This window comes from Theobroma umbraticum, unplaced genomic scaffold (genome assembly GCF_002168275.2).
Source record: "Theobroma umbraticum cultivar Fairchild unplaced genomic scaffold, ASM216827v3 scaffold_4.1, whole genome shotgun sequence".
Classification (NCBI taxonomy): Eukaryota; Viridiplantae; Streptophyta; class Magnoliopsida; order Malvales; family Malvaceae; genus Theobroma; species Theobroma umbraticum.
The window spans coordinates 90,448-116,187 of NW_018397258.1; the positions used below are offsets into that span (position 1 = coordinate 90,448).

At 35.8% G+C, this 25,740-nt stretch overlaps 4 protein-coding genes across 4 annotated transcripts; 2 read left to right on the forward strand and 2 right to left on the reverse strand.

The window, feature by feature from the left end:
• The first annotated feature begins 1,674 nt into the window (after window positions 1-1,674).
• On the forward strand, window positions 1,675-6,213 carry SYN3 (Rad21/Rec8-like family protein). Its single transcript, XM_021424569.2, has 13 exons — window positions 1,675-2,198; window positions 2,584-2,845; window positions 2,939-2,985; window positions 3,102-3,151; window positions 3,254-3,318; window positions 3,426-3,835; window positions 3,936-4,047; window positions 4,155-4,291; window positions 4,380-4,885; window positions 5,305-5,344; window positions 5,462-5,507; window positions 5,596-5,731; window positions 5,832-6,213. The coding sequence occupies exons 1-13, from the start codon at window positions 2,075-2,077 to the stop codon at window positions 5,928-5,930; spliced, it is 2,034 nt and encodes a 677-aa protein (XP_021280244.1). The 5' UTR covers window positions 1,675-2,074; the 3' UTR covers window positions 5,931-6,213.
• A 124-nt stretch (window positions 6,214-6,337) lies between these two features.
• LOC110413662 (Thioredoxin superfamily protein) lies at window positions 6,338-7,057 on the reverse strand. The gene is made up of 2 exons (XM_021424571.1): window positions 6,835-7,057; window positions 6,338-6,756 (listed from the first exon to the last, which is right to left on the reverse strand). The coding sequence occupies exons 1-2, from the start codon at window positions 6,977-6,979 to the stop codon at window positions 6,500-6,502; spliced, it is 402 nt and encodes a 133-aa protein (XP_021280246.1). The 5' UTR covers window positions 6,980-7,057; the 3' UTR covers window positions 6,338-6,499.
• Window positions 7,058-7,227: 170 nt separating this feature from the next.
• On the forward strand, window positions 7,228-13,042 carry GFA2 (gametophytic factor 2). Its single transcript, XM_021424570.2, has 18 exons — window positions 7,228-7,578; window positions 7,674-7,767; window positions 8,002-8,076; window positions 8,179-8,264; window positions 8,363-8,446; window positions 8,530-8,568; window positions 8,661-8,747; window positions 9,250-9,303; window positions 9,397-9,484; window positions 9,796-9,860; window positions 9,935-10,009; window positions 10,344-10,416; window positions 10,938-11,029; window positions 11,816-11,887; window positions 11,977-12,033; window positions 12,160-12,208; window positions 12,552-12,618; window positions 12,743-13,042. The coding sequence occupies exons 1-18, from the start codon at window positions 7,495-7,497 to the stop codon at window positions 12,843-12,845; spliced, it is 1,344 nt and encodes a 447-aa protein (XP_021280245.1). The 5' UTR covers window positions 7,228-7,494; the 3' UTR covers window positions 12,846-13,042.
• Window positions 13,043-13,544: 502 nt separating this feature from the next.
• NOXY38 (tetratricopeptide repeat (TPR)-containing protein) lies at window positions 13,545-25,352 on the reverse strand. The gene is made up of 29 exons (XM_021424610.2): window positions 25,167-25,352; window positions 24,122-24,357; window positions 23,624-23,685; window positions 23,226-23,415; window positions 23,011-23,151; window positions 22,752-22,908; window positions 22,450-22,643; window positions 22,238-22,339; window positions 21,749-21,884; window positions 20,923-21,051; window positions 20,343-20,715; window positions 20,100-20,204; window positions 19,717-19,835; window positions 19,322-19,430; window positions 19,100-19,243; window positions 18,502-18,627; window positions 18,244-18,414; window positions 18,016-18,102; window positions 17,750-17,881; window positions 17,301-17,456; window positions 17,012-17,080; window positions 16,425-16,583; window positions 16,172-16,228; window positions 16,046-16,086; window positions 15,755-15,874; window positions 15,285-15,594; window positions 15,095-15,202; window positions 14,878-14,949; window positions 13,545-14,449 (listed from the first exon to the last, which is right to left on the reverse strand). Exons 2-29 carry the CDS (start codon window positions 24,345-24,347, stop codon window positions 13,985-13,987), a joined length of 4,260 nt encoding a protein of 1,419 aa, XP_021280285.1. The 5' UTR covers window positions 24,348-24,357; window positions 25,167-25,352; the 3' UTR covers window positions 13,545-13,984.
• Window positions 25,353-25,740: the final 388 nt, after the last annotated feature.

Consider the following 25,740-nt stretch of genomic DNA (forward strand, 5'->3'; position numbering starts at 1 on the left):
TGTAATTCACTATTTTTATTACTTGTAAATAATTTATCAGGTGCTTCATTTTGAGATTGTATTAAATTTTCAATTCTTTTTTTTTAAGCTTTGAATAACTAAATTCATATTTTCAATTTGACATATTCAAATATTTATTATGAAATATAAAAATATTTAGCTATTATAATTATCTTATATTTTTTAAATGATTAATATAAAATCGACAATCAAGATTTCTAATTCTAATAAATCAACTATCACATAAAATAAAGAAAATATAACAATATAATATACACTTTAAATTAAAATAAAAAAATCTGTAAAGATTAAAATAATAGTACCTAATTGTTGAATACTTATTACAAATTGCAAATGAGATTTATGACTTTATAAAGATAATAACATAATAAACTTTTTACGTATTCTTTAGAAAAAAATTAGAGTTAAAGGAAGAAAGAGCAAATAAGAAAAGAAAAATTCAAAAGTAGATATTATACATTGAAAAAAAATTTGATTCTATATATAAAAAAAATAGTTGTTGAAAATCATTAAATACGTTGATTGGAAATAAGAGAAACAAGTGAGAAAAAAATAACTATTTAATTAAATATATACAACTCTTAATTGATTGAAAATAAGAGAATATAGTTAAAAATTAATAGTATTTTGAGAATTTAAAAGTAATAGAAAATTAAAATTGATTAAGTATATAAATAAATAAGTGAAAAGATAAGTAATTTTATAATTATTTTTTACTTTTATATATTTTTAATATATTTAATTATATTATAATTATTATTAAATTATAAAACTTTTCAAATTCGAGACTTTCCCAAATTGAGGGCCTAAAACACTCACTTGAGTGGCATCACCCAAGGACCGACCCTTTCCAAGTTTAATAGAAAACCTCCTGCCAGCTCCCGCTCAAATCACGAATTGCTCTGCCGTGGCTGCCAAATTGACAGATCTTCTAAATGCTCCATTTGAATTCAATACCACCCAGCCAGGTGTAAGAGGTATCCAGCCAACAAGAACTTCCTCTCTTCTACTAAATTTAATATGATGTTACACGGTTAATAGATTTAACATGGTTAAATTTTTTAACACCATTAGTATAATTAAATTAAGTATTTTTGGTTTATAATTTAATTTTAATATAATATAAATATAATATAATTTTATTATTTAAATTTAAAATTAGTAATTATAAAACAAGTATAATCAAACAATAATATCCATCACGTGAAAAATTCATTGATATTAACATAAACATGATAAAATCTAATATTAATATCAATATAAAAAAATTATAATGAAATCTGAATAATATAATCTATCATCATAATAAAACATCAAGAGTGAAAGATCAAAGACTGTCTCATCATTATCACATATTATTCTCGTATCACAAAATTTATTTATAAAATTATATAAAATTTATTTAAATTATGATAAAATTTTACACGAATTGATACAGTAACACAATTGAATAAATTGATAAATAAATTATATTAATCAATACAATAATATAATTAATTGAATAAATTAAATAAATTTGATACATTGAATACATAAAATGTGACTATTGTAAATTTAAGTTTGTATTACATTCGTTCGGTGTTGTGGGTAAAATTGCCTCAACAAAATCTAAGTTTCTTCGTCTCATCTCGGTCCTGGTATGTAGTATGAGGTAAAAACCATGAATAAGTGGGTAAATTGGTAATCAACCATTTATTTAACCGCCACGTATGCAGTTAGTGATGTGAGGTGGAGTCGGGAGTCCAATGGCAACAGCCGTAAATCTCGGTTCAAGTGAAGGAGTTTTTCGTCCTAATGCAAAGGGGATTTCATGGTATGTTAAGTTGGCGCCTAATCTTGTTTCCCGCGCCCTCGCGGCTCCCCAACATAAAAATCAAAAGGAATATTGGGGTATAAATATAAATAGGATCTTGAATAATTTCTTCCGTTTTGCAGTACTAGTTATTTTAATTTAGCCCTATCCCTCTGCTCCGCTGCAACGCAACGAGTGGAAATAAAGTTTCTTCTCTCTCAGAAATCTGATGAATAGCAATTTTTGAAAGGGAAAGGGAACATGTTTTATTCGCAGACATTTTTGGCTCGTAAGGGCCCTCTTGGAACAGTGTGGTGCGCCGCTCATCTCCAGCACCGCCTCAAGAAGTCTCATTACACCGCCGCCGATATCCCTTCCACCGTTGGTCTGTCTTCCTCTCTTTTCCTTCTTACTGTAAATTCGCCGTTTATTTCCACTGCTTGCTATCACGTTTCGCCCACTCTTTTGCTTGATGCCTCTTTCGTCTCCTCCCCTCCTGTTTCAGAGGCTGTCCAATTGGTTTCCTCAAGTCCTTGATTTTTTTAACCTATAATGTGTCGGTTGTACATTTTGCTTAACAATTTTGAATAGTTCAATCATTAATGAAATTCTTATAAACTTTGCTTGGAATTGGATCGAAAAATACAATAAACCATTTGGCATTTATTTTCTTAGTCTTTATGCGTGTGAATTGAAGCTGCATATAGTATACTCTAGCTGTATTTTCGTTTCCTCATCCTCATCCTCATCCTATGCGTGTCAATCTGCAGATCTCATAATGTTCCCAGAAGTTCCCATTGCACTGAGAATGTCAGGCCACCTTCTTTTGGGCGTTGTTCGTATATACTCTAAGAAAGTTGATTATCTTTTCCATGACTGCAACATCGTCCTGATTGGGTTAAGAAAGGTCTTTGCTTCCGTTCAAGTTGATTTGCCTGAGGATGCAAGACAGGCACCCGTTCAAGCTATCACTTTGCCGCAGACCTTTGATCTGGATGCCATGGAATTGGATGGTGATATGTGTACCGAAGGGTAAGTGTTTTTAGATAAATTCATTCTTTCTTTTTTACAGTTTTTGGGGCCTCTGGCTGATAAGTAATATGATATCTGAACTTTCATTCGCAGAGCTTCAGATAATCATCTCAGCAATCAAGAAGACATAACACTTACAGGTACTATATGGAATGAGACTGCTATTTGCCATTTTTCTGAAAAAGTAACTATATTCTCGTGTCAATATTTCTATGCTAATGGCGATGATGTAACTTTTGCTTTCTATTTTCAATAGATCAAATTCCTATTGGAGGAGATCCTTATGTTGCTATAACTTTTGACGAGGTAAGACATTTCTCCCTGGCAAATTGAAGTTTACCATTGATTTATTGTTTCTTTCAAAGTACTAGAATTGCATTTTCACCCACAGAAACATATATTGTGCAGGATATCATGAGGGATGCATCACTTCCGGAAGTGTTCCAAAAGTCTGGGTCCATACAAATGAATGAGTATGTCCCTAATTTCATCTTTAAAGATTATATTTTCAATCTTTTTAAAGAGAAATATATTTTTCTTTGTTCACATTTATGATTTTTTTCCCTTTTTACGATTATAGCAAACTTCATGGTCCTCCAGAGGATGGTCATGTGCGTTCTCAAGACCCTGGTCAACACAATCAGATAGAAGTGCCAAGTACAAGTGCTGCTTTTCAGGACCCAGGTCCAAGTAATCAGACACAAGTACTTGAGTCTACGAGCAATGACAGTTATCAAGATTTTCCAGAAATTGAAACGATCCGTGATGCTCCCCGTGACTTTTACACTGAAAACCTCCCCCCGGTGTGTTCAGATTACAGAAATGATACAACTGAAATGACAGGTACTTTGGAGGAAGTCCTGAACGAGAAGGAAGCCCATACTCCAAGTTTGAACATGTTAGCTTCTGGTGTGCCATCTATGCCTTTTCAGCAGCACTCAGATCCACCAACTTCTGCTGTTTCAAAAGGGCCTCCTGAGGTTTCATTTGGTGGGTGCATATTGTGAAAATTAGATTGATGCCTAAAGAATTGTCCTTTTCAGTTTTTAAGTAATATAGTTACATGATCCTAGTTTTGAATCTGTCTCAGGGTGTGCATCACCTCAGCTTGTCATTCAACCATCTCCACCAGTGCAACAGCCAAGACAGAGACGAAAACCAAGGAGGAGGTTCTTTGATGAGAAACTGGTGTTGCCGAATAGGTATAGGTGATTTCATGATTGATATAGTGTTTTTCTTCTTCTTCTTCTCTCTCTCTCTCTCTCCCTTTTTCTTTGGGTACTGATTGTTGATATGTATGTATGTAAAGGTTGATGAAGAGGGCGCTTGAAGATTGTAGCGATCTAGTACGAAAGAGAAGGAAACTTCCTTCCTCTGCTTTGGGTGTATGGAAGTTGAATTGCAGTCGAAGAATGGGACAGGGTTTTGAAGAGCCTTCATTTACTGGTACATCCTGCTTGCTTATTTTGTCTTGCTGCTTGGTTCTTATGTCGAAAGATAAGTTTATGGAAACATGGAACTTGCATACCTGCAGGGTTGTGCGCTGATATATGTATTATGTTCAAAGGGGAGTATATCTCTACAAAATCCCATTTGGTGGTACCAAAGGAAGTTGTCCCAGAACCTACACTACTACAGTCTACTGCTCCTACAACTGATGCTATCTCGGAGCTGAGGATTGGGCAATATGATGCCTCTATCCCAGATCCAAGAGTTGGATTTTCTCCTGTTTCAGCTCCTGAAATTGAATGTCTTCGACAAAATGAAAGTAATGCCACTGACAATGTTTTTCCTGAATTTGGGTCTTTCCCAGCTGGATCCATGCCTTCTCCGTTTAGAAGAGATGACTCTCCTTTCTCAACTAACAGTTTACAGTCAGAGTTGGCACCTAAGGCAGGAGCAACTAGCACACCAGATATTGCAACGTTTACTGGAACTCATGGATCTGGGATAGATACACCGATGACATTATTGGAGGAGCAATCACATCTGGGAAGCACTAGCTTTTCAGCTATTCCTGAATATGGGTCTTCTGAAGCAGTATGTTTTTCTATGTTGCATTTTTGTCAGATTATTGTTGTGGTGATGGTCTATTGCTTGAATGTTTTAATGATGTCTCCTTTCTTCCATAGTTATTTGTAATTGTTCAGGGTCTGTCCTATTCTTATGGTCCATTCGGGTGTGGTGCCCCGAAATTAGACTCAGGAAAGTTTATGGAGTTTAACATAAGAGGCCGTGCTTCAAACATCAGGGCATGTGCATGATGTTCTTAATATCTAATGACAATCACCATGAGTTTGGATAAAAAAAATTGACTCCGTACGGAGAAAAGCCTGTTTATAATAACATTTATAATAGAGGTTACGGAATACTGTGGTAATATAATTAGCAGTAGAAAATTGTTTTTCCTATATCTACTTCCTTTGCTCATGCTTATGACACAAGGAATTGTATTGTAGGATCTTTATTTTTTGGAAGAAGATGGCAATACACCAACAGGTAAGTTGAATAAGCTTTTAGTTTCTACGTGCATGGTGTCTTTTTATCATCTTGTTCAATATAAGAATGTTACAAATGTCAAAGATTTACAGATTTTCTTGTTCCATTCTGCTGCAGAATCCCTAGGAAGCCAAGGGGTGGGTTCCTTATCTGTGAGAACAAGGTACTGCCTTTTTTTTAATTAAATGAAGAATATTTACCTTATGCTTTACCAATGACCAGATTCATTTGGTTATATTGCTGCTGTGCAGGGCAGTGGCTAAATACTTGAAAAAACATTCCCCTATAACCCCAATTTCAGAAGATCTTCATGGAGATCTCAGTTTGAACAATATTTTAGAAGGAAAAACAAGAAAGATATGCGCTCGAATGTTCTTCGAGACATTGGTAAGTACAAGCATTTCAAAATAGATGTAAGCTGAATCTCCTTTTGTTCCTGATCCTGTTTACATACAATGCCTATGTTGCATTTATGGCCAAAACACAGGTTTTGAAGAGTTATGGACTTGTTGATGTACGACAAGATGAAGCTTATGGTGATATAGCTCTGAAGTTGACTCCTACATTATCAAAGTCTGAAATATGAGGTTATATTGGTCATATGCAATGTGCTTGGTAATATTTATTAGTGTACTTCCATTTTGCTACTTGACCAACTCAGGCTAAGTATAGGTTGTTTCGCTGATAGGAATAGGGGTAATTGACCTGCGGAGGAGAAAGGGAGAGGTATAGTAGAGAGCTATAAACAGTTTTCTAGTTTCCTTTGTACAAAAGTGAATATCCAGAGATGTTGTGAATAGTCAAAATTGTGACAGGTTGCTTTAAAGTTTTTTGTAAAAATCTCATTCAGACTGCTTAGAGTGGTTTGGGAATCTAATCTAATTTACCCTAACAAGGTGGTTCTAAATTATATATGTAATTAGCAAATTTTTATTTTATCCCTCTGATTGGTACCATTTTAATTTACTTCTTGTTGATTATTCTGAAAATCACTTTAGTAAAATATGCATTCGAATTGTATGATAGAAAAGATAATAATAGCAAAACACAATATTTCATCAGGTAGGCAGGAAAGTAAAAAAAAGAAGGTGATGGGATGATAAAATAATATTTATTCTGAAGCTAACCCAAACATCAAAGGTGGCTTCCGATTCATTAGGCGGAGAGAAGCGCATCGATTTTGTGTCCAAGGTGGGCTTCATGGTCCTCAAGACGAGCTTTGATGGCATCATTCTCCCAATCCCAGCGAACCAAAGTTGGGACTCCGGTGAGCTTGAATCTCGAGTCTAGTCGCCAAGGGTGTTGCGGATTCCTCCACGTTGGTCGGTCACCCACATAAGCTCTCAGCACTGCCACATCATCTGCTGATGCTTCCAGCTTCTTGTATATAAAAGGCTCAGCTCTCACACAGTCTAAACACAAAGAAAATGGGCCCAAGTTTATTTGTTCTTATGTAAATTAAGCAAAAGTAGTGAATGAGGAAAAAGTACCAGGACACCAACTGAGAGAGGTACTAGGGTCTTTATCGGCCAAGAAGAGGATGAGATTGGCTTTGTTGTTGGGCGCATCTGATCTGAATCTCTCAAAGACGCTGTCAAAGCTTGAAACGGTCGCATCCACCGACTTCATCGGCATCCTTCCTACTACTAGGAAATAGGAACCAAAACTCCCTGTGATTTGCGAGGACAAGTTGCAAGTTGCAAGTTGCAGCCCTACTTTTAAAAGGTTATATTCGACTAATATTCCATCATCCAGTGGCAGACACCTTCAGAACTTGTGCTTTCTTTTTGGCCCAACTTATTCATGGGCCGTAGGAGGAAGGAAATACTCTATAAGGCCCAGACAGTATAAAGAGGTGCTTGATTTCCAACAAAATTGGGCTCTCGCCATTGGTCATTTTCTGTGCCCTCTGGGTGGTTCTCGTTTACCCCATTCTTAAAACCACAATAAACTACAGCGCTAGAAGCTTCCAGCTGCCTTTCAATCCAATCAATTTTAGGGTTTTGCCAGGGTTTATTATTCACGTCCCCAAAGCCCTAACTTGATTTGATTTCTCTTCAGTTATTACCGCCAGAGAGAGGGAGATATATACATACAAATACAGATAGGAGCCCTAAAAGAAAGAAGAGAATTTAAGAGAAAGGTCGCAAATGGTTGGCTCAAAGAGCGTTCGGCTTATGCAATGCTTGGTCCGGCGCTCTCACTCCCAGTTCGACCTTTTCCAGCCCTATTCTGTACCTCCTCTTTTTCTAATTTTATCTTTCGTTTTCTCATATAATTACGAAATTGGCTCTTGGTTTTGGTCTCATAATATTGTTTTCAATTGTAGATATATAAGACTCTGATTGCTGGGGGTGTTCGGAGTTTTACTAACGGACTTTGCAATCCAGTTAACATTATTCGAAATCACTCTCCCCAATTTGGTAATTTACCATCTCCCCCCTTTCCGCTTTCTCTGTTTTGTTTTGCACTTTGATCTCTCTCTTCGTTTTGCACTTTCTCATGGCTATTGTCGATTGTCGGTTGTCGGCTCTGCAATTCCAGTACTTTTGTAACATTTCTTCCTAACTAATCGGAGACTCCTTTCTTGTTTTGTTTGTTCTTGAGTGTTAAATTACATGCTTTTTAATGCCGTTAACCAATGTTTTTTAATGCAGTTAACACTAGAAACTGCTTGCTTTTGGGACTTTTAAATGTCAACATCGATGCAACACGGTCAATTCATGGCACTGGTATTATACCTGCTCTGTCTTGTTTTGATTCTTAACTTATTCGCTCTCATTTCTCTCTCATTTCGATTCCTAACTTTATTCTTATGTTTTGGTTTGGTTCAGCTGCCATGTCTGCTAGGGATTATTACGATATACTTGGGGTAAACAAGAATGCGAGTGCATCTGAAATAAAGAAAGCTTATTTTGGGGTAAGTTTTTTGTAGTTTGTTTGTACTTTCATCCATCCCTAATTCAAATTTTATTCTGCAGCTCGCAAAAAATCTCTAATTCAAATTTTATTCTCCAGCTCGCAAAAAAACTCCATCCGGATGTAAATAAAGATGATCCTGAAGCTGAGAAAAAATTTCAAGAAGTTTCCAAGGCCTATGAAGTAAGTTTATCTGATTGCAGATTATTGCCTCTTTGCATGGTTAATATCCCTAGCAGAATAATAATTTTTTTGTTCTATTGTAGGTTTTAAAAGATGAGAACAAGCGTGCAGAGTATGATCAGGTTTTGTAAAATTTACGATTTTCTGAACATTTATGCTATTTTTTTCTCATAATAGTTTGTTTTGCTGACTTAGGATCTACAAAATTTTATAGGTTGGCCATGATGCATTTGAGCAGCAACAAAATAATAGCGGCTTTAACGAAGATTTTAATCCATTCAATTTCAGCAACTTTCAAGATGTAATGTGTTTCTTTTTATTAATTACTGAACTTAAGTCTTACTTGCTTATTTATGGGGCTCAATTCTAGTTTTCAAGAATTTGAATTCCAGAAATTGGAAATATGATGACATCTGATGCCCATCTTGTATTTTGTTTTGTTTGGTTTTAGTTGGAGGTGCTATTTTGGTAGTGTACTATTAGTATTTCATAATGAAAAGACTTCTCATGAACTGTAGTGTCATTGGATGATCAGCTACTGTCAAGATCAGTAGACAAGTGGATATATATATGTGATGTTTTCTCAATCTATTAGGTGCCCTGTACTTGGTTGATACTTGCTGCTTGGTTTACTGGTATTTGTATGAGCTCACCACTTCGTTGTTAGCAATGAGCAATTGAGCATTGTGATTTGTTGTTTCTTACATGTGAATGTGGTAGTTGGAGGAATGAATGTGATTATCTGTCGGTTTTTTGGTACTTTTTGGGTTTTAATATGATATTTTTATATGCATATTGGTCAGATATTCAACTTTCAAGATATATTCAAAAATAAAATTGGCGGTGAAGATATCAAGGTTTCCATCATTTTCTAATTTTGTGTCAATGATTATGCTTTTTCCTCTATTTTTATTTTTCTGACTTGTCATATGTGAATTTACTATACTTAGATTGCAGTTGAACTATCATTTATGGAAGCTGTTCAGGGTTGCACCAAAACAGTGACATTTCAATCTCCAATGCTTTGTCAAGCTTGTGGTATGCTTTATCTTTCCTCTCAAACAATACTTTTTTGAAAATATAAAATAATATGTTGGAATTAGATACTTTTGAAAGATTATAGATAAAATATCTAAATTTTTTAGATAACCAAATACATAATTCTACTTTTGTATAGATTAAATTTGTAAGAATTAGTGTTACATTTTAATTATTTGTGCACTTTTTATGACTTTGTATAAACCAACTTTCCAAGAAGCAAAAAGCAAGTAGGAAAAGCATCAACCAAATAGAGCCTTAGTTAATAAGTTTGTTTTGATTTGGACAAGTTATTTTCTCCATTTTTTCAGGTGGAGAAGGTGTCCCTCCTGGTGTGAAACCTGAAAGATGCCGGCATTGTGGAGGCTCAGGCATGGTTAGTTTAATGGATAATGATGGAGGGGACTTAATTTATTTCCTTGTTAACTTATAGTTTTGCTGCTGTCTTAGATATCTATCAGCAAGGGCTTTATGAGTATTCGTTCTACTTGTCCTCATTGTAGTGGAACTGGCCAGTTTGTATCTGTAAGTTATACATCCACATTATCTCATATTTGATGAATCTCGTCTAGCTTGGTCATGTTCAGTTTGTTGTCGTTGCTTTATGTTGTTTTTATTGGAGTTCTTTTAGCATGATGGTTTTTTTCATGATTAAACAGTGGTAACTATTTTTCTCAATGTGGATTTTGTGATGATTTCTTTTTCGTTTCTGTGGATGAATGCTTTGTGTGCAACTAATGTTGTTTATTAATTCATGCATTAATCATGACGAATTGATGTTGTATGATTTTAGCTTCTTCCAGTTTGAATTTTCTTTCACAACTGTCATTTAAGATCCTTTATTGTTTGCTGGCACCAGAGGCTTTGCAGGTCATGCAATGGAGCTAGGTTAGTGAGAGGACCAAAAACAGTCAAATTGGACATAATGCCAGGTATGTAGCAAAGTTAAAGGTCTATTTGGTGGTTGCTTTGCTAATGGTTTAACCTGTTATGGCCTGCATTGTATCATGGATCTGTAGTCTCTTGTTCTACTTACTATGTGTGTGCGTGTTTAAAACTGAAACTAAAACTAAGGCATTGAAACTTCTATATATTGAGTAGTGAAACAAACTATAAGCTTATCCATGTTGCCTTCGATAATTTTTTTAAATTGTTTTCTTATCTCCTATGAGATTTATCATTTCTCATTTTTGACTGTAGAGTTGGGAACTAGAGAAAGTAATGTTACTGATATCTTTCTTCATGATTTATTCATCTTCTCAATGTTTTTTGACTATAACAGTGCATTAACAATCACATTTTCATTTTCAACATCAGAACTACAAACAACAAATTGATGTTAGTGTGATCCCCTTTCAGTGATCGACTCCAAATTTGTATTCAGTATCAAAGGCATGGTCTTCTAGTATTGTTTTTATCAAATGGTTGACTCAAAGTTGTGTTGCATCTTCAGGAGTGGATAACAATGAGACATTGAAGGTTTATGGAAGTGGGGGAGCCGATCCCGATAGAACTCATCCTGGGGATCTTTATGTTACCATCAAGGTAACTTATTCCGGGCTTGTTTGATATCTTGACAGTTTGCATACCTTTCAAGGAAATGAAATAATTGTAAATTTATAGCCTTTTACTTGTGAAAATTTATTCATAACCACAATATATACTTGTTTGAAAACTGAGTAGAAGATGTTAAGTTTTTGGATGAGTGTTTTTCTAAGTTTATCTAAACAATGTTGAATGGTGGGTGAAGTTGGCAAAGATGGTAGGCTCGTGGCCAGGATAATACTTACAAAAAAGTGGTGTTCTGCTAAAGGAAGCAGTGGCAGGGACAAGAATTTTAGAATTATGCTTTGATGTTGACTGAGAAGATCAGTGACAATGAGTGTGGCAAAGCAATAGTAAGCCCTGGTGAAGTAGTGAATATGTGGTGGTGTTGGTGCTAATAGGGGTTAGTATTCAAAGATTTAATGGTGGAAAATGCTCTGTGCTTCAGGCGGGTTGTTTAAGTGGAAATAGTTAGTTGTGATAGCAAATTATGGATTCAAATTAATCTACACTTGATGGCCCTCATTGCTGTTGTATATCGTTTGTACTTTGGAACTTAATCTAATAGATGAATACTGTTTTTTTTTATGTACCTTAGTTTGCTGAATTCTTTCAAAATTGCCTATGGTCCCACCGTTTACACTTTGGCCAAATTGACCTTGCTCTTTGTTTGTTGACTATTCTTGGTCTTTACCGTCGCACTTATTAAAGGCCTAGTGTCTATACTTCATCATTGCTTAAAGGTAAATTTTTCATTATCTCAATTAATTATGTTATTGTTTGCAGGTCCGCCAAGACCCAGTTTTTCGTAGAGAAGGTGCCCACATTCACGTAGATGCAGTTTTGAGTGTTTATCAGGTAAATGTGAAATTTTATATTTTCAAACAAACTATTGAGACTGGCCCTTTTATCGGGTTTACCGGAGTTACTTTGATTGGTTTTTGCAGGCAATCTTGGGAGGAACCATCCAGGTCCCAACTCTTACTGGTGATGTTGTGCTCAAGGTTTGTTGGAAATTTTGTATGATTGATGTAGAACATAAGAAACTGACCTTTGATTATTTCTTGCAGTTGAAGTGAATGCTTATTTTGTCACTAAAATTGTGAATTTATATGGTTTCCTATTTGCAGGTCCGCCCTGGCACTCAACCTGGGCAGAAGGTAGTTCTGAAAAATAAAGGTGAGAAAGGCTAGAGAGAGATACTTGTTTTGTTGGTCTATGTGGTGTGTATATGGTGAACATTCCTTTTTGTTGTCTCTTTCTGTTTATATGTTAAGTACTTGGTTACCATCGGTAATGAGATTGGCCTCAGCGATGTGGGAATAAGAGTAGATGTCAACAAGAACAAAAGAGTCTAATTTAACTTGAATTCTAGACAACTCTGTCATATTTTTAGAATATGGAATTTATTGGTCATGTTTTATAATCACGTTTTTTGAATTCCTCTTCCTCTTTACATTTTCTTCCTTGTTTGTATTATCTGGCACGTTGAGGTGACAGAAAATTTGGATGTTTTTGACAGGGATTAAAACAAGGAACTCTTACTCATTTGGTGATCAATATGTGCATTTCAATGTCAGCATCCCAAAGTAAGTGTTGTAGAGGCCAAATGTGTCTAAATATGTTGTTGTGAATGGTTGTAATATATTTATATATTTATGAGGGAGCCCAATGTGCTCTTGAGCATCTTCTCACATATGAAGCAATGTACAGGAATCTGACCCCAAGACAGCGTGAACTAATAGAAGAATTTGCTAGAGAAGAACAAGGTGAAGATGAGAAGCGTGGTGCTGCTGCTGCTGGGGCATCTGGCTGAAGAATGACTTGCCTTGCATTATTTATAGAATTTATTAGTAATGAGTCATATGCTGCCTGCTTTGTACGAGAAAATTTTAGAATGCATTAACTTTTTGTAAGGTTATGTAATTTTTTCACTCACAGATGAGATTGATCCATCATCTTATTGAGGCCAATAGTGATATTATTGTGTATATAATTTTTATTTAGGTATAACATATATGTTATGGCTAAATTTAATTTTTTAATACATTTATTCTATATTTTGTTTTGTGTGTATGAATGGTACGGTGGGGCAACAAAAGAAGAAGCCTAGGTTAGGATTATGGTCTGCTTTTCATGCTCCAACTTCGATACTAGGCCCCGGGGCTCTTCTGCTTTTGTGGACTTGTCTTTTATTACTTCCCTTCAACATTTTGATGAATTACTAAATCAATAAAAATCTAATATTATTATTATTATTATACAAAGTTTGAAAACTATTCTGTTTAATTATAAAGATGATATACAATAACTTTTATGATAATTTTAACAAAAGAAAATTTTAACAATCAATTTATTATTCCCAAACTGCTTACTAAACAGTTTTCACTTAATTTAAAAACTATTAGTTTCCACAAAAACTTCATAACAACTTTTATACTTAAACAAAAAAAACTAAACCAAACATACTCCTAAATTTTCTTCTACACCTTACTTTGAAAAGCAAGTATAAATATAGTGAATAATAATCTTTTTATCAAAAAATACTAGTTCCAAGAGCACCACAATCCCAAAACAAAAACAAAATTGCTATTAATAACTAGCCTAAAATTTAAGTATCAAATTATTGTGAGGACAGCTCATTTCAGGAGGGCCATTTATTAACCCTTTACACTACAATACCAAACACTTATACCAGTCTACCTTCAAATCATGCCCAGTACAAAACTAAGAACCGACTCTTTGACAATTCTATAAATACCTATTTTGCATCAGATGCTTACCAGCAAGCTGATATCTGTGAGCCAGATTATTGGGAAAAAAAATTGAATTCTTGCTGGCAATTCTACTCTCCCGACTTGCATGTTGAGTACCCATTCACCACTCAAACCCACTACGTAGCAATTGTTCCTGAAATTCATCAAGTTACGCATTGACAATCAGCCCGTCGAAATCTCAAGACGTGACTTTTGGTTTTGTTTTCTGTTTCTTCGAATCCAATGATGCCAGGCCTGTGCCTAATCCAACCGGCGCTTGTTCTCCTTCGTTCGATGTTGCTGTATCATTTTTGGCATCAACTAGTCCATTTGGATGATGGCCATTTGCTTCCCTCTTTTCTCCAGCTTCCTCACCATCACCTGCCTCTGGAGCTGCCCCCAAGTTGATCATGTTAAGGAGCTGAGTTAGTGGTGGCACAGCTTGGACTGGTATCCCATGTGAGCGAGTCGCAAGACCCCTAGCAGCAGCTTTCTTCCTTACTTCTGCCGCTGCACGAGCTGCTCTTTCATCAAATCCCCGTCCTCGCGGTAGAGTCTCACCAATCATTGCCGCATTAAGGGACTTGTTGAAAGAAGCACTGGAACTCGCTGATCCTCCAGCTGCAGCAGCAGCTTGGAATGCATGTATCAAATCTGGATGGGCCTGTCATTCCAACTCATAAATCAGGTAAACAAAAAGGTTGACAACCTGTACTCTATTGGAGAATGTCGGATGGCTAACCATAGCAAGAAATAACACATAACTGCATCTACTTAATAGTTTTCCTTCTTTTTTTTTTTGGTTTTGGGCTGAAAAAGGAACCCAGAGCAACCCAAAAAAAAATGCTCAAAAGCTAGAGATGACTTTTAAGGGTCCATTTGGTTGATGTTCCATTTTGCTTTTAGCCTTTTATGCAAAAAAGGGAAAGGAATGAGAGAGCAAAAAACAAAAAAGAAAAAGAAAACCAAAGAATAAAGAGCAAACAACCAAAGCATCAATCAAATGAAACCAAAATAATTTCTGATAGCAGCTGCCTAAGAGAACTGACAATGTGAAAGGGAGGGAAGAAATGAGCAGGGTAATTGAAGTACCTTCAAGATATCAATAGCCTTTTGAGCAGAAGCTGCATTTAAAGCTTGGCCCTTCTGCTTTTGAGCATTCATCTGAAAATTCCAAATCAGTAACTTCAGAAACCACAAAGGACAAATACAAATATGGACTTAAAATTACCCTTTAAAAATGTTTTCCTCTTTATCAGACTCTACAATAGATTGATATCACACTGTAATTGCAAAACCATTCACTTACCTGAAGTTCACGCATCTTAAATGTCTTCATCCAATTCTGGGAGTCTCTTGTTCTCGAGTCCTCCTCACCTAGCTGTTTTACGAGAATATCATAGGTTTTCTTTTCATGCTGTGTGCACCAAAAGCTTTAATTAGTTCAATGAATCGTATTGGAAGGTAAGACAAAACATTATTCTTCCAGTAACACATGCCTGGTGAGATAGTTTGAAGGCACCCATACAATTGAATGCAATTGCAAGGGCATGGTAGCATACAGCTGTTTGAATATGTTCCTCGCCCAGAAGCCTTTCATTCTTTTTCAAGGCCTCTTGCAGATAACGAAGTGCAGTGTTCATCTTTCCAATATCTTGATACATCATTGCAACATTTATGAAAGTTGCAGCAACATCAGGATGATCTGGGCCAGAAGATAGGCTTAGCAAGAGCAATGCCCTGGACATGTGCCGTAATGCTAGCTCTGTTTGGTTGAGGCCATGGTAGAAAAGAGCCATATTGCCATAACTGCAGCAGGAGGATTGCAAATTAAGTGGAATTAAGACCTATGAAAAGGGTAACAAGTTTCTATAAACAAAATTCATAACACTTCTACCGTAATCATAGCAATCGAGATATATTCAGATTGTTAAGACACTATGAAAAACATAGAGCAAAGAAATCATGCCTATGAGCAGTATCAGGGTGGTCCAAACCCAAGCAACGTTCATTTATAATTAGTTCTTTGTGCTGTTGCATTATGGCCCCAGCCATATCTCCTGCATGGTACAAAACCATAGCGAGATACCTGAATATGGAAGTGAAAACTATTAAAACAAAGATTGGAGGTGCAGAAATATGTTATTGGTTTGATCAAATATATAAAGCAAAATGTACAAAACCTTGAGTACTATATATATGAAAGATACAAAGATGACTTGAAAAAAAATCAGTAAAATGTTTGAGTTGTGATAACTACCTACAGCAATTGGCAACCTCCCGATGCATTGGCCCAGTAACCTGAAATTAATTCAGGAGAAGATCATGAAAAGCTGATATTTAAATATTCTTAATACATGGAAACCAAGAAAATAGCTTAACTTACCTGTTGAAGTATTGAAAATGCCTCTGAAAACATTGTGTACGCTTCAGTAAGCATGCCCTAAGAAAAAGATTGAAACACGAGTTTCTCAAAATTGTCACAAATATTACACATCCCAAACATTCTACATAATTATCCAATCCAATTCAACCATTAAACTATGAGCAATAGCAGAACAATTTGACCCTCAATTTTCCTCTTTTCTAGAGAAAATTTTTTCAAAATTTTTATAGTAAATAAGGAATATAGTGCTTACTTCAGCTAATTGGACCTTTCCCATCTCTACAAGATCTTTAGCTTCTGAACATACAGGAACTGAATGCTTCACTACAGGTTGGAGATTCAAGATATCTGATGTTTGAAAAGGTGTTGCAGTGTTAAAGTCATACTTGCGAGCAGCAATAGTTATGCCCACCTGAATAGAGAACCACATTAATGTAAGCAGTGGACAAATCAGTACATTTAGCTTTATTTTATCAGGAGATAATACACAGCTGCAGTGTAAATTACTCAGCACATGTAACACAATTAAGGGTGGAAGGTTTATAAAGGTTGTGCAAGGTAGTCTAAGCTAGAACCACCTAAAGTCTAAGACCATTAATAAAAGAGATACATAATCATAGAAACTACCACTAGGAATATAATGCAGTTTGCTCCTGACACAAAATGCATCTCCTAAGAAATGCTTCAAAGCATGCACCAGCAATGTAACCAAATAAGAAAATTCTGAAGGTGCTTTTTACATAGAACAAAAAAGGGGATAAAAGCAATCAATCATCAACAAATAACAAGGACAGATGTGAGTCAAATAAGAAATGGCAAATTGAATGAACTCATGATTACCTTTTGACATAGATTGCGCAAGACAGAAACTTTCTTCACTCGTAATCTAGCATCCTCTGGCAACTCAAACTACAGAAAGGAAAATCCAAAATCATACAAACTAATGTACTCAAATGTACAATATACATAGATCCAACAAAACCCAGATTCACACATCTTGTTTCCTTGTGGCACTAATAGACAGATGTGCTGATAAGCATTCATTCATAATACATAGCATCCCTTCAGCACAGATGAGATGATCTAGCTACCTTATAGGATATCCATACAAAATAATACAAATCAATACCTGATATTTCAGTTTTGCAAATTTCTGAATGTCAGACCAAAGAGTTTCTGAGCTAACATTCATATAAGAGGAAATATTCTTCCTAGCAGATGCTTTGCCCTTCCATCTGGCATGTTCCCTCGAAGTCTTGCCTGAAGATTGATGACTTGCTTGCTCCTGCAAATATTTTGAAAATAAATACAGACCCCAAGCAGTCTATGCCAGACTAGATTTACCATCACCATAGGATACAAGTGCAAAACTGATTTACAAGAACTGTAAACAACTGTTTTCATAGTGCAGTTCCCCTTAGACAATGTAATCTCTAGCTTAAATAGATTTTGTTCATTTACACACTAAACATTCTATACTACAAAGGGCCCTGAGAGTAGCATTTAGTGAAATAACTCATATGAAACAACTTATATTAAAGTAACTCGGGATGGAAAATTCATCTAAATTAAACATACTTTCTTTTGGTTTTTGGACTGTAGACTAGAAGTTAATTTTGCACCAACAGCTTGGCAACTTCCAAAGAAACAGTTCAAGAAATGTGAGATTGCTGGTCCAAGATCATGATCTTCTGTATCTCTCAAAACATCCTGCATAACAAGAAATATATGGCATGAGGGGTAATAACCATTACCAAATAAAAACTTGACAATAGAAAGAAAAATGCAGAAAAGCATTATCTAAACAGGAATAGATGTTCAAGTATACAACAAAATGATATCACCTTAAGGATGTGCTTCGCTGACCGGACTACAGTCTCATTAGAACAAAGATCCCATAGATGAGGTAGATGTTTGGTCCCAACAGCAACCTGTAAAATTGCGTTAAAATGGCTGACTGACTAATTAATTTATCAAATTTTATTGATCTATAAGAGTAAGCCAGCGGCTATTATATGCTAATACGAAAATAGAAAAATTATCAAGTAACAAACATAACACATAGAGCTTACTTTTCCAATGTACCGGATGTTAATTCCATGTGCATGGATTGCTTCTGTTAATGTCTGGCCATCCATGGGTGAAACTTCTAGGGTGCAAAGATCTTGTATAAACTTAGGAAGTACAACATCTAGAAGATAAGAACTAGCTTTCCGCACATTTTCTTCATCTGCTGCTATCTCCTGGTGTGCACAAAGGAAAAGATCTAAGAAAATCCAGATTTTAACAGCATTCTAAAATAAAGAAAGTTGCAGATGTATAAGACTCACCTCTTGACTCCCAGCCAATTTAAATTCAGTGAAAACATTGGGATTAAAGAATATATCTTCATATGTTTCACAACTTTTAACAGATGCAGAAACACATTCTTTATCTGTATATTCCTTGGTTATACCCTGTGGTCACAGGAAGCAAAATTACTGAGCACATGAGCACAGTCACATGTTAAACAGACCAAAATATTTTTTATTGCAAAAATAATTAGGTGACAGAACTGAGAATAATCAAGCATTACATTCAATGCCCAAAAATTCATATCTAACATGGGCATGTTACCATTCACATTCAATGCCCTAACCCACGTACAACGTGAAAATAAAAAGATGAAAATGCATACAACCATTTCAAAGTTTCCACCTGATTAATACCTTACATAAGAATTCCAATTGCCCTTTGCAGAATAGTTTTAATGCTTTGACTAGCTCAGTGACTACTACAGACACTGTTCTTAAAGTTGAGGGGGCCATATTAGCACATGAGGCAACAAAAAAGAAAGAGCATATAGGAGAGTTCTATAAATACCCAACCAGGGGATATAAAAAAAGAATGCAATAGCTTAAATATCTTTCTTCATTATGAGATCCTTGCCTGGTTATCATCTGAAGTTGCAGCTTCAGGGGCCTCTGTCCCCACTGGCACTTCTACACCAGCCGCCTTTGATGAATCAGTTGTCACATTAGCCTCTCCCTCAGATTTTGGCTCAGATTTTGATCTCTCTGCAGCTTGAGCCCTCTTCATTTAAGCAGACAACATCAGATATGGAGCACTTTAAACAAGTTGCAAATTGATGTTAATGTAAGAATGATATACCTGGCAAAAGGCAGTAATTAGTTCTGGTCTCAATATACAAAATCGGGATCCAGGTCCAGTATAATTTGCATCACGAGGAGTTGCTCTCATCAAATCCAGAAGATAATGCCTAAAACAAAAAATGAAATTAGGGGGGAAAGGAATGAACAAGGAAAGGAAGATGAGGATGACAATGTGGCTAGCACAAATTAAAACATGCTTCAACACATGATTTACCAATGACGGTGCCATGACAACAAAAACATTGACAATCATCATTAAGGCATCAAGACAAAGATGATGCAAGTAGAAAACAAAATATATTAGCAAAGTCTACATCTTTGAAAACTAAAATACTAGTACCACTTTCTAATACGGCTCATTCAATTGCAAATCTCAAGAGAAAATCCAATCACCTGTCATCGCTACCAACAATGCCCTTACATTCCACTGGAGCAGCCAATTTAAAAACATTTCCAGATGCATCAAGTATTGTGTGTTCCTTCAAATGAAGGCGTTTGGCAGCCTCTAACACCTAAAGAAATATAGAAGTCAGCACCCTTAAACATTTGTTCTTTGCAAACAATTTAATGTGATAAAAAAAAATTTGAACTCAAGACTTTCATAACAATAACATGTTTGAAGCATATGAAAGTAAAACCACAAGATAAGACGAATTATACAGTTGAAAGAAATTGATGCCCTACCCCAAAAGAGGCAACTAATAGACATGCCGTATAAGAAACCTGACTTAAGTACTTTTACTTTTAAGGAAATGTCAGATTTCATATTTCCTCACCTTTGAATGAAAATCTTCATTCCAGCAAATTTTCTTGCCATTGTCAACAGATCCATAAAGGAGAGAATCTGATTTGTCCCCTTGGAGAATACCAGGTAACACACTCTACCAAAGAATCAAATTATGTTACAAAATTTTAGAAAAACAGAGACACCAAAAAGCAAAAAAGAATTAGGCTAATGAAGGAACACAACTCTGGCATCAACAGCTTCTCACTAAAAAAATGAAGAAAGATGGCTTCACCTGAGCCACCACTCTATGGCCCCTGTAATCAATTATGGCCATAGCAAGGTTATGAAGTCCAGGGACATTAGCTTCCTGATATGCCTTGGTGCCTTTCAAATCATTATTTGCAGAGGCATAAGTAGCCTGCTCACTCTCAGCCAACTGTGTCTCGGCAGACACTTGACCTGATTCTTTTACATTATTACTGTCTCCTATGCTTGATCCACCATATCTTTCCCCATTTGAATCCATGCTATCTTCATGCAACATTTCATTAGCAACCCTTTCAGATGAACAAAATGAAATGGCTTCATCTGCTGCATGTTTCTTGGAAAGTTGCTCCAGATCCGCATCCACAGCAAAACTGAAGAATATGTTATTATGAACATACCTGAAATAAAAAGAAAACATAGTACCAAGTTTATCTCAATGATAGAGAAGAATAAGAAGTATAATAGAGCAATATGAACAAACTTCAGTATCACAATGAAGAGATCCAAAGGTTAAACAGGATCACATCACTCCTCAAATAAACCATCAATAACTGACGTATTGGAAAGCAATGAACAAATACAGAGTTCTTTTACGGAACACTAACATGTGAAAGCACTCTGGATCAGTTGGATTTATGGGTGGTATACATCTGTTGATGACTCCAATAGCACCACTAATTGCTGCATCAACAAAGTCAGAGGTCACTTTGTAGAGAGCCCTATCCCGCAGGATCCTGCCACAAAATTATCTCCATGATAAGCAGAAACTCTACAAAGATTGCCAACATCTTAAAGCTTGTGAGTAGCATGCATGTACATGGTTAAAAGAACAATATCATTTATGACATGGTAATTTTACTTTCAAACTATAGAATACTACCTTTCCTTCTTTGTAATCTTCAAAAGAAAACATGCTAGGTTAGTTTATTTTGCACTCCTTAATCTTAAGATTACGACACATGGGACAAGTGTTAAAAGAAATTTCTAAATTTCCCCTTCAATCACACACATGAATTTTGGGGCTCAGTTCTCAAGATTACAACACTTAACATGATCAGATTAAAAGACACTAAATTTATTTTCAATATGGCATATTAAATCTAAACAGGGTACAATATCCACGCTATTGCAGTTATCATATAGTACTTGTTCATACTGTTATAGCGTGCATAAGCATATAAAAAATGTTATTCACACATAATACACTGTTGCGAAGGTGAATAATAGGCAATACATACATCCAGCTAGACATTCTAACAACTTATTTGATGAGGAAACATTACTGAATAATTATTATTACTTGCCAATTATTGATAAATATGCAGCATAAAGCTAAAGAACGAATTAAGTTCTTCAAAAAAAATTATGACAAATCAGGAATTACGAACATTTGCAAATATTAATTATAAGGGGGTTCACGGAATTATGTACCTTTCTTGAGGGGTTGTATGTGGAAATTCTCGACAAGACTGCAATTCCTCATTCCAATCTCTTTGCATACCAATCAACTCACTCCCATATGAGAGAGTCAATGCATCCTCTGCTCTGGCTGCATCACGTTTGTGATCTGAAAGAAGCACAAACAACAGAATCAACTTAATGTGGAAAAGGATCAAACTAAGAAATTTTAACCTCCAAACTCATGCCATTAAACAATACTAAAAGAAAAGAAACCATATCATCCCTCTAAGGGTCCTACTAATATTCCAGTCAACCTCGAAGTACCATAACGACAGACACATTTGTAGCAAATACTACCATACTTCTGTTGCAATGTATCATTGTTAAATTTGTTATTTACTTAAAAAATGATGAAATATATTCTTACCACAAAAAAATTTGCCCTCAATGTCAGACAGCTAAACATTTTCAAAAGGATGTGCAGGAGCTAAACATCAAACTTCAGGAAGTAAAAATTACCAGGAACTGGATATAATTCCAGCCATGAATTTGGTGGCAACAGAGATTGAACATTTTCAAAAGGATGTGCAGAAGCCTTCCGCTCCATAATCTCCCGGAAAGCTTCAAGACAAGAACACAAAAGGAAACAATTATTGGAGAAACCGTTCATGATACTAGAAAATTTCAACCCTCAACACCAGTTAAATATAATTTTTTACAAATTCTGTTACCTTTTTTGAACTTAGAGCTGATTTTCTGCAGGAGCCCAATGAGAGTTGTAGCTTCAGAACCAGCTTTGCTAGGTCTGGGGTCAAGAACATTCCCCGTGCTTGAATTGACATAAAACATCTTTGTGGTTCCCGTAATACAGTATTTGCTACCCTCTAATGTTATTATATCCAAATAGATCAAATCCCCTACAAGCCTGTCCCCACAAAAGTTACAATACGTTGTTGATACTCATTCAAAAAAAAGGCCCAAGAAATAGGTGAAACACAGAAGTAATTATAGAAAAGAAATGTCAGCATTTTACCTTCGATAGCTTGGTGGAGGATTGAAGGATGAAAAAACAATACTCTCAACACATTTGATCTCCTTTGAAGATGAAGATAGCAATTTACCTAATGATCCAGCAACATCCTCCATAAAGCCCAGGCCATCAAGCTCGGGAACATCAGTCCTTGCAGCATCTAAACAACAATAAAATTGAAAGTCAAAATCCTAAAGTCTATAAATTGGTAAAACAAATAAAATAAGTGACATGGACAGTGATTTCAGGTCCAACTACAAACCTCCCGAATTTGGAGCTTTACTTTGTGCATTCTCATACTGCAATGCAAGCGATGTTGAGAGTGAGGCATTAAGTGTAGAAAGGGAAAGCAAATCTCTTGTGCGGTGAACATGAGCTCTGATAGATCTATCATCATATAATGCTGCCACAATAATTTTCAGGTTAGAGCCCGCATACAGACCTTAAACCATAAAATGGAAAGCAGTGCTACCATACCAGCAACCATCTCCAAGGAGCAACCAGCAATAGTAATGTCAGCTACTTCTGATATTTCATTGTAATCTTCTAAATGATGAGTTGAACCATCCTTAATGTGCAGCAGTAAATCATAGCATGTGAAGAAACAGGTCTCAGGAGCATCAAGGAGGAATTGCCGTATGTCCATGACAGAATCTCCAGGATTCAACTGCATATTCAAATAAATTACTCAATTCAGGATTTTAATCACATTAGTAATAAGGTATCTATGCAAATAGAGAATTCAATTTTTAATCAGAATTCAATGAGAATGAATCCACACACACGGATGCATACGCACACCTAACCATACAAACACACAAATGCAAACCAGAGAAGGAGTGAGAAGAGATAGTTTCACAATCAAGTTGGCTCACTTGCAGCTCCAGTTTTTCCCCGCTTTGAGTTTTAACAGACACTGGATAGAGATGAAGGTCACCTGCATTAGCATGGAGGAAAGAAACGAGTGAGCCCAACAACAATCTAAAGAAGCATTCATCAGAACCACAAAACATACTAAAATCAAGATACCACATAAACAACAGCCGAAAACACATTGTTAACCTAAGTTGGATGCATCTAAAACATATAAAGGTGCTGATAAGGAAGATTCATCTGTTTAAAATTGTTTAAGGCAAAATTCGCAAATGCACGTGTGTGCATGTAGATAAATCATTGAAACATATGTCATGCCATTATTCTTTCCCAAAATGGAAAAATATCGAAGCTCTTCCATTAAACCATGAGGGTAATAAATCTCTTGAAAAAGGAAATTATCATAAGATAGTTGAGGTGACGTGGATATGCTAATGAAAGGTCAAAACATTAAAATAATAATAATAATAATAGTTTAACAATGACATGTCCAAATTCACCTTGCTTTGGCTGGCTAGATGAATTCGAAAGTTCATGCTCTGTCATTTCTGACTTGGGACCAGATGATTCAGCCATGTCAGATACTCCATTAGACTCAACTTTGGGAGGCTCAGAAGCAGTTACATTATCCTTCAAGGGCGCATCAGATGACACAGCTGGCTCTGAGGAAGTTGTTGAATTGTTTGACCCTCTCCGATTCCTTCCCTTATTAGATTTGCCAGCCATTTGCACCAACCTGATTCGAATACCTTAATTCATTAGCACATAAAGAGTCCAGAAAAGTTCTAAAATGAGTTGGATGTTTTACACCCAAAATCTGGGGCAGAGAATACAAATATTATGTGCATGTGCGTGTGTGTGTAATATCCTTTAAACTTTAAAAAGAAAATAACTACATATGCAAACATATGCTGTGAATTCTATTAAACCCCTGAATAAAGTAGAAGGCAGAACAAAACAACAAGGAATTTTCCCAAACCCTGAACAGGCAGAATGAAGCATAAAACACCATTATCAGTTTGAAATCATGAGAATGATACACTAATATGAATGCCCATAAGCCATATATAGAGTTGAAGTCTAAATAACAAATTTCAAAAGAATTGAAAGAAAAAGGAAATCTCCATGTCACCTAATAAGAGGCAAAATCCATATTACACAAACTTCTGAACAGTAAAAGCAGGACAAGAAAATCGAATGCATTAAACTTTCCAGGTATATATGTATGTATATGTATTACACAAACTGAAAAACAGTAAAAGAAGGACAAGAAAATTGAATGTATTAAACCTTCATGAGTGTGTGTGTATATATAAGACCGATTTCAAAGAACAATGAAAGCCGCCCAATCCACTAAATTTCAGAGTTGCAACTCAGTACCATTTTTCAGAAATTTACACATACGCAAAACATAAAAGAAGGAAAAAGGAAGTGATGAAACTTCCCATTTCCTTGAGAGTTGAATGTTACTAACACTATTATGGTACCATAGCACACAAGAGGTGGGTAAAGGTCTAATGAGAAATGAAACTAGTATCATGTTACCTAAAGGAACTCCAATCGCAAGTCAACCGCAAACGCTGCGTTCCTGTATAAAGTTGGAGAAAAGAAAAACAGAGAGAAAGAGTAGGCAACGAAGTGAGGTTTTAGGAGGGGAAGAAAAGAGGGCAATGGCTCAGAGGCGGCGAAATCTCGCCCTTTTTTGATTGCTCTCTCTCTCCCTGCACCGTATTATTGATTATTTATGAGAATGAGACCGTCAATTATTATTATTGGATAGGACTCCGTTGGGACCGAGAGAGAACCCAATCAATCAGCTTGGGCTTGGTCTTGAGCTTCGGCCTGGGCCTTTTCTTTCTACTTCGTTCCTGCTCCTGCCGCTTCTTTTTGGTGTCATGCGCAGCGCACGTGACCAGCCTGCTATTAAATCATATACGGTACGTACTTTACCCGCAAAGTTAGCACTTCTTGAACTATATGCAATTCACTTTTCTACCATTAGCGATAGAACCTTTCAAACTCTTTTGAGACCTAAGTTGAACCATTCTTTTAATTAAAATCAGTCATAGAATGCATAAACAAGTTTATTCAACCCATCACATTAGTACATGATTTGAGT